The 14,619-nt window shown below is 57.8% G+C and overlaps 1 protein-coding gene across 1 annotated transcript in view; it reads right to left on the bottom strand.

Moving 5' to 3' along the window:
* The window catches only part of CD81 (CD81 molecule), a gene marked incomplete at its 5' end in the record, with an annotated part of 6,744 nt that extends 4,251 nt beyond the window's left edge, over nucleotides 1-2,493 (bottom strand). Inside the window, 1 exon segment of the mRNA NM_001287371.1 lies at nucleotides 2,379-2,493. Coding sequence (NP_001274300.1) covers nucleotides 2,379-2,493 — 115 coding nt within the window.
* Between the last annotated feature and the right edge of the window lie 12,126 nt (nucleotides 2,494-14,619).

The raw sequence follows: 14,619 nt of genomic DNA, 5'->3' as shown, positions 1-14,619 counted from the left end.
TCAGGAGATGAAAGGGAACATGGACCCCTTTCTTATGTCTCTAGGTTAGGCTTAGTGAGGTGGCACAAAGCAGGGGGGCTTATCAATTCTCTTAGCTGTAATGGGTCCTTTGTGGGCAGGAGACTCAGGCTCAGGGCTAGGCTCGGGTGCCTGGCCTCAGTCCCAGGGCTGGCATGGCCCCTCCTAGACCCAGAGCCCAGGCTCATCTGTAGCCCACAGGCCTGACCCGCCCTGTTCTGTGGTGTCTCCCGGGGGTGCAGAACAAGCCCAGCAACCCGCCCCTCTTCCCAGGCCCAGACAAAGAGCCTTTGTCAGAGTCTGCATCTGCTCCTGGCAGAGCCCAGCTGCACTGGGGGCAGCGAGAGGCTCTGGAAGGCTGAGTGTGATAGGCAGGGGCTTGGTGGTCACAGGAACTCTGAGTGGGCTTCACCCCAGGGGGGCACAGGCAGAGCCCAAGTGTAGGGGGCAGCAGGCTCTGTCTTGGAACCCCCAACCTGCTAGCACCTGGGAAGCCATAACCAGAACAGGTAAGTGGACAGCCCTGGAGCCAGAGACCTGGTGTGGCCCATGAGGACAGCATGCTAGTCAAACACCTGCTTCCTGTACCTGCCCTGTGGGCCCCATGTTCTGCCAAGGGCCCAGGAGCAGGAAGGAGGCCTGGAACAGCTTCAGACCTCCCTGTGCCTGCTCGACCTGTCCCGGAAGGAGCTGCCAGGCTGGACTCTGCCGTCACCTGACCTGCCTTCTGTGCCCAGCCCACCCCAACCCAGCCCCAGCCTGAAACCAGTTGAGTTTCAGCTTTTCTCCAGCCACCAGGCTAGAAGCTACTCGAGTAGGAGCTACTCCAGTCAGGAGGCTCGGCTGCCATGTCCCAGGAGTGCGGCCCTTTTTAAAACTGGCTGCCGCAGGGCTGCTTGGCCCCACCACTGGCAGAAACACACATCCACGGTGCCCCAGGCCTGGAGGAGACTGGGCAGAAGCAGGCCCCTCCTAGTCTGCAGAAAGAGGAACACGTCCTGGAAAGTACCTGGCTCCAGGCCAGAGACACGCCCAGTTGTCATTGGCTTGGATGGTGGTGGACTGGAAGGCAAGACCCAGGCTTGGGAGGGCCCTATGGACCCTAAATCACTGGTTATCTGGGGGAGGAAGGGGAGTGAGAGGTCAGGGAGGGGCCTCTGAGGAGAGATATACCTTCAAAACTCCAAAAGACCCTGGCCAGGCCCCAACACTCACATCCTACTTAAGCGGGCATGACCGTTTGCTTCTGAAGCTTTTCTTGCACAAGTTCCTGGCCTGTGTGCAGCAAGTCATGGTCTCCTCCTGACACTCAAACCTGGGAGGGCACTACAGCTCCGAGGACCTACCAAGAGCCAGACTCCTGTCTCTGGGGTGGACAAGGGTTATCCCTGTGGATGCTGTCTGGATTCCAGGCCTATCCATCTTACCCTTGGGAACATAAGCCAGGAGAAGAACGTGGGTGGGGCCAGGGAATGGATGTTACTTCCTATGACCAGGACTCTGGCTGGTGCCTGTGTGGGATGGCAAGTGTGCAGGGAGGGCCGCTTCTGACTTCCTGAGGCCCTGGTTCAGAAGCCCCAGTGTCTCCCAAGTTGGTGGAAGGCCCTAGGCCCCTTCTGAGCTCCACATAGGATGGAAAACCTGCAGGTCTGGGGGCGGCTGCTGGCCTAAGTTGGGAGCCTTAGACCTTGGAGACTCATAGAATTCCTGCTTGGCTGCCCACCCCACCCACTACTGTCTGTGGGGGCAACAGGGTCACCCCAGGGCTCCTCCTTTAAAGGACAGAAATATCTCAACAAGTGCGTCCAGAGTGCTGAGGACCAGCCCCTGCCTTCACTGTCAGGAGAGAATCGAGGGGAGGGGCATGGCTCTGCACAAGGCAGCCCTCTTTAGGCCCCCCTGCTCTTGGGATGAGACGGGCACACGCAGCCTAATAAGGCTGCCCCAGAGTTGGCTGAGTCACTCCGCCTCCCAGCCCCATCTCCAGCCCTCCGCCAGGTCCGCAGCCCTAGCTGCCTCAGCTGCTCTGGTGCAGCCCAGGCATCCAGCCCCACCCCTTTGCAGAGAGCCTCCCCTGAAATACCACGTTAAAATAAGCAAGGTCATGACACAACTCCCCAGTCCTCGCTTGGCTGTTCCCCTCCCGCCCTGGCCCACGCCTGACCTAACAGGGGACACCTGACAAACGACCGGACCATATCTGTCTCAACCCTTTTACCCTGTGTTGGCTGAGTGTACCCTGCCCAGCACACACCATGCCCCATGGCTTTTCTTCATTCCATCCAACCCACTCAGGCTCTGCCTTCTCCTGGAAGCCCTCCTGGATTGCCTATCCATTCCCTTCCCCATGTGCTACTTACCTACGTAGAAGGTATTGGGTGCAGGTCGGTCTCCCAGCTCCAAATAGAGGAGGTTGGTGGTCTGTGGATCATGCCGGAGCCAAAGGGCCACACCTAGGATCACGCCTCCGGCCAGCTGGGAAGAGTGGGAACAGTGTCACGTGCAGCCTAGAGCATTGCAGGCAGTCCGAACTGCACCTCACTGCACCTTAGCTGGCACCTCAACTCTGGAGAGGAAGTGATGGACCTCAGTGGGGTCAGTGGTCACAGGAACCACATGCTGGGAGCAAGGCCCAGATGCCAGCCTTCCTGCCCTGGTTTCCGAGATGCCCTAGGGTGCCCTGAGTATCGGGCCCACCGGCCACACCACTGGCGCTGCTGCAGTGCAGCTCCACTGAGGACTGCCAGGATGCACAGTGAAGGGCACCTTAGAGGACGCGCATTTCTTTAGTATTAGTATGTCCTGAGTCTTGCATGGGACACACCTACACACACACACACACACAGACACACAGACACACACTCCATTGTTTATCTGAAGTGCAAGGTTAACTGGATGTCTTGTGTTTTTATTTCCTGTATCTGGCCAGCAGCCACACCAGGACCCGGGTACCCCAGGGATACCAGGCCTTCCTCTTTGAGGCAGCCTCACCCAGGAGTCCTGCATTGTCTTGTGTATGTTTAGGGATTACCCCTCCAGGCACTGGGAATCCTGGGGTTCCCCAGGGTGGGAACTCCAAGTCTTTGCTGCCAGGAGAGGAGCTGAGGGTTTGATGCTGCTGGGCCCTTGGGGCATCAGGAAGCTACAGGGGTCAGGGCCCTGTAGAATAAATCCCTGCCTCCATCAGTCCTGGGAAGGGAAACCCTTGAGAGGAAGGAAGCGGTGCTGTGGTCTTCAAGATAGGCTAGAGGAAGAGTGGCCCGGAAGCCATGCTCAAGCTGCTGTTCAGCAGTTGGGAAAGAAAAGGGGCTCTGCTTGGAGCCTGGCACCCATGTGTGAGGGGCTCTCGATTAAGACCCTCAGTGATTCCTCCTCCTGGTGGATACGTGACCATCCCTAGCCAGGCAGGGTCTACCCTTGAGATTAAGCCACAGACCGGGCCCAGCCTAGCCTATCCTGACCACCCGGCTGGGTCAGCATGTGCCGCGGGCAGCCTTTTGCACGCCAGCCTCAGCCCTCTCACTGCATACTGCCCCACTGGGCCTTTGCTGCCCAGGCACCTAGTACCATTCAGGACACTCTGCAGACGGGCGACCCTCTCCATACCCAGTGGCCCCAAGTCCTGCCTGTCTTACCCTCTCCCCCCTAGTATCTCTTGGACTGTGGGTCGTAGTGGAGCCATGGGGGGCCAGATGGAGCCAGAGGCTAGGTCCCCCTCCCAATTCCTTCTGTGGTCTCTCCTTGCCCCAGATGTGACAGTCAGTCATAGGCCCCAAGCCACAGTGACAGACTTGCATCCCTGCACAGGCCAGAGGTTCAGGCTTTAATCCTGCACCTGGGAGGACATTAACAATCACTGAAACTTGGTCCTAGCTGGGTACCCAACCCTGGGCAGAAACCCCAGGAAGAGGGCATGTGAGGCGTCAACTCAGGGAGGGATGAGTATACAGGGCTCAAGGGTCCCACATGCGGAGCCTAGCTTCCTTTGGCCCTAGATGAACTCTGCCTTCCTCCTTCACCCCACACTCACTGGGGCCAGTCCCTGAGGGCTTCCTAGAGGAAGAAGCAGGGAGACACAGACCAAAGCAGCCAGGCCGGGAGGCACTGAGCTCATGAGCAGCAGAGGCAGTGACTGAGCATGTCTGCCCCGGCAGGGATAGCCTTGCCAAGGTAGATCTTGCTCTTAGGTTGGTAGCGCTCTGCTGCCCAGGTGCCTGAGCAGGGCCCATCCCAGCTCCCAGGCCCCGCCTTCCTCTGCAGGTGGAACTGGCAGTAGAGGTCTGACTGTGCCAGCATTGAGAGCCTCTACACACGGACTCCTTAGCACACACACGGCTACAGGCCAGATGGGCAAAGAGAAATGAACATAGGCCCAAGAAAACCACCTGGTTGCCAGCTCCTGCTCCAAGGGCTGGCCCGCAGGTAGCAGTTGGAGAAAGGAAGCATGCTCCAGAGTGTGTAGGGGGTGCAGGTCCCAGTGTCACCACCTGTCCCCAAGGAAAGTTGTGAGCTACCCCAGGGAATCCCTAGGCAGCTTGCCCTAGGGCCTCAGTGAGGGGAGGGTAGGAGGAGGAGCTGTGGGGACCATACAGTCCCTCCACCTCCTGACACCAACCTCCTCCTCACCTTCACCAGCCCCAGACCCTGTAAATGAGGGCTGGAGAAAGATCTGCTGGTGGTTCTCACTGGCACCGACGATAGCTGAGCTCTCTCACCTGCAAAAGGATTGCTAAGGGCCCCAGCCCATCGCTGGGGGCCATGGACTCCCAGGCCCTCTTCTTGCAAGCTGTGTTCCCTGCCCCTTCTGTGGAAATTTCAATTCAGTTTTCTGACTTTAGTCTGGGGAGGGATGGGCTCTACTTCCCCCAGTGCAATCCCTGTTCCGCTATTCCTCCCCACGGAGTCAGCTGAGTGTATGTTAGGACCATCGAGGCACATGTGGGCTGAGTCGGAAACGGCCTGGCAGCTGGGATCCCTGAGCCTGCCCCTCACAGGAAAAGGCTCTGGTGATGCCAGAGCTCTGGGTTTCCAGAATTCTGCAGGAGCAGATGGCTCGCCACTCTTTTGTGCCTGTCACACTGGCAGAGGGCAGGGTGGCCCCGAGGACAGTGTAGGGGAGGCAGGAAGGTGGACTGATGGTGGCCTCAGAGAGCCTGGCTGCCCTCCCCAGTCCTAGCTACCACTGGGTTCCCCCTGAGCTGGTGCCATCTGAGGTCTGGGGGGAGGAGGCGGTGAGACAGAGTTGCCGTGGTAACTGGCTTCCTCCAGCTGCTTTGAAAACATAGTTTGTTTTTAGATTGTGGTCCAGAGATTGCTTTGAAAAATGTTCCAGGACAGAGGGGAGCAGATGGAGGGTGCAACCCTGGCCTCATCCCTCCTTCTGTGGTCCCAGAGACCTGGTTACAAACCCTAACTGAGTCACAGAAGCTGTGGGGCTGGAAGGTGGCCCGGCCTTTCGGTGCCTCAGTGTTCCCATCTGTAAACCAGAGCTGAGCGTGGAACGGCACCTGGCTGGAAAGCTGGAAGGGAGGTTTTGTGGGAGACTGCCTCCAGACAGGGGTCCCTTGATTCCTGCTCCCTGCCAAAAGGTAACAAGGAAGTGGGTTCTGGCCTACAGGGCACAGAGGAGCTGAAACCCAGCCACTAAGGACCCCATGACCTTCTGGGAGGAGCAACCAGGCCAAAGAGAGTGGGAAGGGTAGGTGGGAATGAGGACACTTGCCCATCCTATTGTCCCCAAGGCCACTGAGAAAAGTTGCAGCCACCTTGAGTGGGAGAGTGGGGATAGGAAGGGTGATGAGCTGAGGCCGCACTCAGACCTGGGTCCTCCCTGCCCTTGTTTGCAGCTACAGGATGTGTGTGTGCAGGGGTAGCATCCAGCAGGGGTGTGGAGCTGGATGACCACCAAGGTGGTGATGGCCACCTCCACTTTCCAGATAAGGCAACCATGGCCACAGGGAGGAGGACAGCCGCCTAAGGTCACTTTTGAGGGAGGGCAGAGACAGCACTGAGACCCCAGGTCAATTGTGGAAAAGAAGGAGGGGTTAGAAAGTGTGCCCCTGCCCTGAACCGACCCAGTAAGGCAGAGCTTGGGGGAGCCCAAGAGACCAAAACTGGAAAGAAACCTACTCTCCAAAAGACATGAAAAGACTAGCCATAGACTGGGATGTGCCAATGTCTAATAAAAGGCTTGTCCCACAACATAAGGGACTTTCAAACCCCAACAGGAAGAAAACAGACCAATTTTTAAAAGATGGGCAAAAGACACTTCACGAAAGACACAGATGCTTCATCAGAGACGATATGCAAATGGGAGGCAAAGGTGTAAAAGAGGCTCCCCTTCGTGCATCATCATGCATCACGGGGAACCGACCAGCGAAAACCACAACGTGACACCCAGCCTAGCCATCGGATTGGCTAAACTGAGACTAACCGCCCCAAGTGCTCATGAGGATGTGGAATAACTGAAACTCCTGTACTTGTCTGGTGGGATGCGAAGCATGCAGCTGCTTTGGAAAACAGTTTAGCAATTTCTTAAAATTGTTCCTTCAGAAGCAAAGCCCGGGCCAGTCAGGGGCATGGCGGTTAAAGCAGCTGGATCCCAATGGCTGGCTGAGCAGGCCCATTTCAGCGTTTGTGTATCCAGCCCCCTTGCTTGTAAAATGAGGAAACAAAGCTGAGGGGGTATGAAGCTGGTGTATGGAGCCTAGCATGATGCCACGGTCCGCCGCGCTCAACAGCACCTGGCGACCACTGTTACCACTGCTACCACTGCCGGGTTTTACAAGCAGTAGTCTTTTTTTTTTTTCAAAGGTCTCACATGTTTATTACTGAACAAACCTACTGATGCAGAACTTAGAGACAAGGTGAAGCATCATTTTTTCCCAGTAAACACAAGTGTCCAGTCAGTGGTGACCATTTTCAGCTTGATGTGGCAAGACCATAGTGACCTTGGTACAGCATAAACATGTGGCCCATGTCCTGTCCAGGTCCTCATAGACCCAGCTTGGTTCTTCTCCAGTGTCTCCTCTTGGAGTTGTTTCTGACTTTATTACCAGTTTTCATTCTAATCCACTGGGGAATAGGAAGATTTTGCTTCTGTTTTTTGGCCAGAAACCACTTGATTCTGGGGGCCCAGCAGCTACTGGAATGGCTATGTTGCTGGACTCCTATTTGGTCGACGGCAGTTCTCATCCCGGACCGGGTGGCTTAAAACTCATGCTGGGCACGTGTGCGTGCCTACCCAAGATCCTGAGAGGAGAATGGAGGAGAACAGATTGCGGCGTGGCCATCCCCCCTGGGGGGTGATTTCTCGCTTTCTGTCTGTCTTTCTGGTGAGCGCATGCGTCCTATAGCAAAAAAACTCTCAAAAAAAAAAGGAAACCACTTGATTCTGAAAGACTTGTGAGGAGATATGGCGAAGAGCCGAGTGGACCCGCACACACCACGATGGCGGAGGAAGGAAGAGCTATAAGCAGTAAAATGTTAAACGTCTTCACTCATCCCTCTCTCCTTAGGACTGTCCACACAGCATGGTCACACTTCTCCCTGTTCAAAGCTGTCTGTTGGAAGTGGCCCTGCCACCTGTTCCCACACCCCAAGACACTCCCAGTCAGGGGATGGGGTGCAGGGAAATCTCAGGGGAGGGCCCAGGTAGTGTGTTGGGCTCCTGGAGAGCTCTATGCAAGAGTACAGAAGAGAGTATTTGTAACTCTAGAATGCATGGTTTCTGTTTCTTTCTTCCTCCTTCCTGAGAATTAATAAATAACAGAGTCAATTATAAAAGGGGGGCTGCCAAGCACGCTGGGTTCCTGCCCAGCCTGTCTGTTATTTCCAAGAAGTGGTTGAAAGGGAGAAAAAGGAGCAGGCACTGCCCAGGCAGGCCCGGGACAGCCCCCTCCTGTGCCTGCCGCCAGCTACCCGACTCATGGCCAGATTCCGAGGGAAGTAGGGCTTTCCCCTCCCCAGGAAGGGGCAGGAGTCTGATCACCAGGTCCCAAACTCACCCCGCCCCAGTCAGCCCAAGGGGTCACTCAAGTGCTGCTCACAGGTCCCAGAGGGACTCACAGATGACTCCCCCTGGCCTGCCCCGTCTAAGCAGCTGAGCATTTGCAGTCTCTAACACAGGCCTTCTTGTGATGCTTCTGGAGAGGGGCTGCCTGGGGGCGGCCATGGGCGTGGTGCCTGTTGATGGCCACTGTGGGGGTGGGTATGCATGCACAGGCTTGCTGGGAAATGCACCGGCATGTGCCCACTTGGCTCAACAACTGGAAGGTGCTGGGGGCCTGCGATTTTCCTGAGGACAGTGAAAGCCAGAGGCAGGAAGGCAGGCAGGAAATTCCCTTGAAGACACCGGGTAAGCTGGAGGGAAGGAGTTCAGAAATTCTGTGAGGAGAGGATGCTAGTGGGACAGGGTGGTGGGGGAGATTATGAAGCACTGGCCCAGTGAGAGAGGTTGGGGATACCCTTCCAGCCGGGCAGGATGGGGGAACCTGGGACCCTGCTTTTGGCCACTGCAAGGGGGACAATGCTTTGTTTTGGCATGGAAGCTGGGGACAGCCAGACTCCTCCTTGGGTGACACAGGGCCCATCTTGGGCCTTCCAGGAGGTGGGTGGCTACCCCATGACCTTTCCTGGCTTCAGGAAGCAGAGTGTCCCAACGGAGGCTCGGGCAGGAAGGAAGCTAGAAGGAAGAGTAAGCTCCTCACCTCAACCAGGAGGCGGAAGCTCCACTCACGCGGCCTCTCGCCTTCAGGAAGCTGCCTGTACCAGCATCTAAAAATAGGTGCCGGGGCAAGAACACCACCATGTTGGGCCCACTGGCTGGGAGATACAAGGACTGAGCACAGGCCTTGTGGTCTCTCAGTACTCAGGGGGAATGGCCTGGGCACCAGGCCTCTTCCAGGGCTAGACCCTATGCCTGTTCCCCTACCCCACCCACCCCTCCTCTGGAAGCCCCCGACCCACTGGATCGCTGTACAGAGAAGTAAGTACGTGGATACAGAGACCTGCAGGGAAGTCATGATGAGGGCTGCAGAGTGCAGCCTCGACCCCAGAGCTACAGAGCTTCAGAGAAAGAGGGTCTGGGAGGCCATGGAGGGGGTGGTTGCGGCAAGGGTCCCGAATATAGGTAGAGGGGTCCTAGGCAGATTAGGGTCTCTGGCCCACAGCAGTGCCTGGGAAGCTGTTGGGCAGAGCCTGGCTACCAGGATAGCCCCACAGTCAGCCTATGATTCCATCCAGAGTAAGGATATGGGGCAGACAGCACCCCACGGGCTACCCCTCATGGGGTCACTGCCTCCTCATGGGGTCACTTGGGAATCTCCGTTTTCTTACCACCCAGTGCCAGATGACAGCCTGGCGCAGCTGGACGCAGAGGGGACACTCCCCGCCCAGGGCCTGCCTGGCACAGAGGATTGCTACTTGTGTGAACTGTTATCTTCTTGGGGACAGAGGGAAAGACTGTTCCGTGCAGCCCCGAGGTCACCAAGCCCCTGGGGGTGGGGGAGCGGCCCTTGGCTGCACTGAACACGAGCCTTCAGTTCGGCAGAGCCAGCAGCTGTATGAGGGTGATGAGGTCCCCAAGAGCCCTGTGTGATGGGGGAGGGGCTGGAGTCCCACACTGCTGCCCTTGGAAGCCCCAATATGTAGGTCCCAGCTACGGCCTCCTACCCCCTACAACTGGAGCCCAGGGAAGGTAGGCAGCTTGAGTCTGCACCCTGAAGAGGGGTTAACAGAAAGCTGTCTGCCCACGAGGGTGGCCAAGGCTTCTAGTTCTCACCTTCACAATGCTCACCTTTTATCTTAATAACTGGGTGCAAGGAGGAAGAGAAAAGCGTTAACTTTCCAAAATAACATTTTCAGTGAAGAAGGCAACAGGTGAGCCTCCAGGTTCTGGGCAGAGCTGGCTGGTTCCCTGCCTCCCAGGCCTTGGTGGCCTTGGGACCTCCACCCTTGGACTCTCAAGATTCCCTTGTATGAAGCACCCCCACCAGCAACTCTAAGTACTTATTGGTTTTGAGCCCTGGGTACCCCAGCCCTACTCCAGGAGGAGGGCTGCCCTATCCCACCCCACGGCCACAGCACTGGCAGCCAGCCCAGTCAGTCACCTACAACCTGGGAATGACAGCCAACTTCTAGCTGACCACCAGCCAGCTCCTTGGCCCAAGAGGATCCTCCCAGGCAACTGGGGGCTCACGTGGAAAAACCCTAAGTGGTCTTGTGTGACTCAGCACCTGCTCTGCAACCCACCATGTGCTTAGGTTGGGCCCAGAAGTACGAAGTGTGTGTGCTGGGGTGGGGCACTGAGGAAGTTCAAAGGCTCCTGAGAGACCACCCCTCACACTACGTCACGCCACATCCTCCAGACAGGTGGGAGCTACTTGTTGGTAACGGCTACTGAGGCCGACTCTGGGGAGCCTGGTCCTCTGTGCAGAAGAGGAAGGAGGGTCCTAGGAGCAGGATGGGTACCCTGAAAAGGGCTGGAAAACCTCTTAGCACGCACTGTGCCCAGCCTGGCTCTTGGGGTGTGAGGGCCAGTGCAAGGGGCACCTGGGTTTCTCCCCAGCGCCCCTCCAACCTTAGGTCCTTTCCAAAACACCCAGCTGGTACAAGGGTGACGACCTGCTCCCTCCCATGGGTGCCTGGACTCTAAACCTTATTGATTTGATGACAACAGCTTTTCTCCTGTGATGGGATTTCAAGGCTGAAATGGGGGTGGGAGTTATCTCCTTGTCTGGGCTAAGCAGCAGTTAGGAGAGAGGGACTGGGGTAAGCTCAATTTCTGGAGGTAGAACTGAGCCAGAATGGGGGCTGGAGATGGCCCAGAACACTCACGGAAAGAACAGGCATGAGGAGGGACTCTCAGACTCCTGCCCTTGTGTACAGGGCACAGGGCAGCTCAGTGAGCAGTGTCGACCACAGGGGAAACCAGGGCCCCAGGCCCTCACCTCCTTGCTTGAGCTCTGTGTCCCTCAAGGCTCAGACACCCTCACTAGGGTCAGGCTATCCCAGCGACAAACCACAGACTTCCTCTTCTCAACCTAGCTGACCCAACATCACTTTCTCCAAAGCTGGACAGTCAGACAGCCGGGGGACAAGGGGGAGGTGCACTGGCCCACTGGGTGAAGGCAGGCACAGGAAGCCCCCACCCCCCTCCCAAGCCTGCCTGGGCAGAGCCCCTCTCCAGGAAGGAAGACAAGGAAGGCTGCAGACGCGCTGGGTGACAGACAGTCATGTGCTGTCTGTAAGTGAGAATGAAATGCTAGTTCGTGGGGTTTCTAATCAGTCTCCTTCCCAGCTGGGTCTGGCTGCCTTGCCACTGGAAGGCGGCCACCAACTGCATTAGGCTGGAGGGACAGTCAATCTCAGGTGAGACCTTTCTTTTCCCATGGGGACCAGTACCCGGGGAGAAGGCTATCACCATACCCACTTCACAGATGAAGTGAGGCTCAGGCAGGCCAGCCACCTGGACACCGACTTACCTGGGGTCAGCAGGGGTGGTGGTTCTCCTCTCCTGCTCTGACCCCAGTGGCAGAGTCTCAGGTGCCAGCCTTCTCTGCCAAGAGCTCCCAGCCTCCATAACGGATGAGATCTCCATGATGCTTGGCAGGACATCTGCACTGTCCCCTTGCTCGGGCAAGCCTGCTGCTCATCCTCCTGCCCCAGCCCCTGCCTCCTGGACAGAAGCCTGCCAGCCAGGGAGCCCAGGATCCCGCTGGCCCCAAAGGCTCTGATCAGGGCACAGCAAACACACGCTGCCCAGGGCCCAGGTCTCGCCAGTGTGAGTGTGTGCCCAAGTTCCTCCCTAGAAAAGCATGCCAGGCTGCTGCTAACATGTCCCCCCCACAAGCGAAACCTTCCTGTCTGAAACTTTGAAGAACTGCCTCATCTAAACACTCATTACCAACCTCTTCTCCCCCTTCGCCCCTGGTACTGTCCCATGCCCAGGACAAGCCTAAGGCCCCTTCCCCACTCTGTACCACCCTCTGGTACCCAGAGGCCCAGAGCTCTCTCCCCAAGCACTTCCCACTGATGGGTTTCTCTCTGGCTGAGCTCCCTGTTGGACACCATGCTCTGCATCCATTTTCTGAGCCCTCCCTGGCACTTAGGCACATTAGCTCATCTGCCAACGATTCCAGGAGATAAAGACACTGAGGACCCCAACTTTAGAGAGGACGCCAAAGCCCAGTACCAAAGCAGTGGAGTGGACTCCATAGAGGGCCAGTCCCCAGCTCTGTGCCCTTACAGGTCAACCGTGTGTGTGTGTGTGTGTGTGTGTGTGTGTGTGTGTGTGTGTGTCTGTGTGTGTGTATGTGAGGTGCGACACCAGGTGGTGCCCACCAGCCCTGCCTTTCTAGACTCTGCATCCTGGCCACCACAGGACCCAGCAGGGGTGGGTGGGTGCACGGTGACTGGATATAGTTCTCAATGTTCTGTGCTGGGTGGGCCCCTGGGAGGGATGGGAGGACAGGGGAGAGGTCTCAGAAACATTTCCTTGAGTCTCAATAAAGAGCAGCCCCTGGGGATGTGGAAGGCCTCCACCCTGGCTGCCTAGGAAACTACCAGACTCGCCCAGGCCAAGCTCTCAGGGGAACCTGCCTGGGAGACCTCCCAGTTTAGGCAGGGCAGGTGGGAGGGACTTAGCCAGTACCTACGCACAGCCCAGAGGGCAAAACTCCACTTTTGGAGAAGGCCTCTTCTTGTACCTCCCCTACAGTTCCCTGCCAGGGTCTCACCCTCGCCCCACATCCAGACTCTGCTAGTAGGGAACACTCAAGGACGTGCCGAGGGCTACCCTGGGTGTTCTGCTTCTCTCCTACACAAATCAACTCTTCCACTGCCACTTCCACTAAGGCCCTAGGGCTAGCCTGGGAAGAGGAAACCCACCCATACACCGCTCCCCACTCCCAGGGCAGAGTTGGTGGCTACAGTGACTGCCACCGTGTGCCCCCAAGGCCAGGCTTGGAGAAGGCATGATACGATCCTCCCACTCCATTCCCAGCTGAGAGTCCAGTCTCTGTCCTCCCCCCTCCAAATACTTCACTGCCCTGAGGTCTATGCTGGGATCCTCCGTCCAGATGGAAAACAGATGTCCCCAGTCCCACACACTTGCTGGAGTTTACCCTCCCTGCCTCAGCTTGAAAAACACAGTCCAGGGACCAGCTGCTAGCGTAATGGCTATGTCGTTGGACTCCCATGTAGTCGACTGCAGTTTGGGTCCTGGACCCAGTGGCTTAAACTCACACCAGGTGCATGTGTGTGCGTGCCCAAGATCCTGAGAGGAGAATGGAGAAGGGATTGGGGCGTGGCTATCCCCCCTGGGGGGTGATTTCTTGCTTATTGTCTGTCATTCTTGTCTGTCTGTCTGTCTTTCTGGTGAGCGCACGCACCCAATAGCAAAAACCTCTCCGGAAAAAAGAAAAACACAGTCCACTGGGACACTGTCCTACTCCTCTGTGAGAAGGGGCAGCGGGGCTGGAGTGGCCCAGCAGCATGGAGGAACCTAGGGAAGGGGGTCACGGAACTGTCCAGGGGCAAGGCCCAGGGATGGCAGGCTAGGGCCATCACACCTACTACAGTCCCTTCAGGCCAAGAGACTGCCATCCCCTCCCCAATTCCAGAGGAGACGGGAAGTGAAAACAAAGGCAAAAGATCCATCCCTCACTTCCCAGAAGTGAGGACTGGGGTCAGTAGAAAGCAATTCTCAGCCCCAGGGAGACACTGCAACCAGGTCCGCACCCAAAGACAGGCCACTGTGTGAGCCTTTTCCCTGGTGTCTGATGCCAGCAGCCAGGTCCCTTGGTGTTTACAGATCCACAGGTTCCAGGGCCACCTTCTGCCTCCTGCCAACTCTGAAGCACAGCCCCAACCCCATCGAGGCCTCCACGCCCGAGTGGGGGCGAGGCAGGGGCTGGAATCTCAGTCTGAGTGAGCAGGGGAGTTCGGCCCCCAAGAACAGGGTCCTCTATGGTGCAGGCACCCCAGCACGAGGGCCATCCTGAGCCTGTATGCTTCCTGCGTGTGTTTTGCCTGGGAGCCCGACCCCCAGGACGGACTCCAGGGTGGAGACAGGAGACTGGAGCGTGAGCAGGGCTGGGGAAAGAGGGGTGGACGGTCCTAGGGTTCAGGCAGAGAGTGCGAGAGGCCCCCCTCCACCCCCCGCCCTTCCAGGGGCGGTGGCGCCGATGAGCTCATGGGGGCGGGGCGTCGGGAGCCCCGCCTTCGAATCCCCCTCAGTCCCAGAGAAGCTCGGTGGTCCCCTACAGTGGCTGGGGGGCAGACTGGGACCTTCCCCCGCTGACAGCGTCCCAGGTACAGCTTTGGGCCCGCACCCATCACCATCCCCAAGCGGGAATAGACTGGAGGCTCCCAGGTGTCCCGACCTGGCCGCGGGGTTGGGCCGCGAGGCGCGAAAGCCCCAAAGCCGGACTAGAAGCCTCCGGGTCCGTTATCTAGAGTCACTGCGGTCGCGCGCAACCCCCTACTCCACGCCTGGAGCCCACAGGTGGCCCGCAACTTCAGGCCGGCGCTGCGACCCCCTCGGCGGGGCCTAGCGCGCGCGGCCGCCGGGCCCGCCCCAGCCGGGGGGCGGCCCCGCCC

Source organism: Tupaia chinensis, unplaced genomic scaffold (genome assembly GCF_000334495.1).
Source record: "Tupaia chinensis unplaced genomic scaffold, TupChi_1.0 Scaffold000047_1, whole genome shotgun sequence".
In the NCBI taxonomy this organism is placed as follows: domain Eukaryota; kingdom Metazoa; phylum Chordata; class Mammalia; order Scandentia; family Tupaiidae; genus Tupaia; species Tupaia belangeri.
Note: the sequence above shows the minus strand (reverse complement) of the source record. Positions and strands in the feature narration are given on the sequence as shown.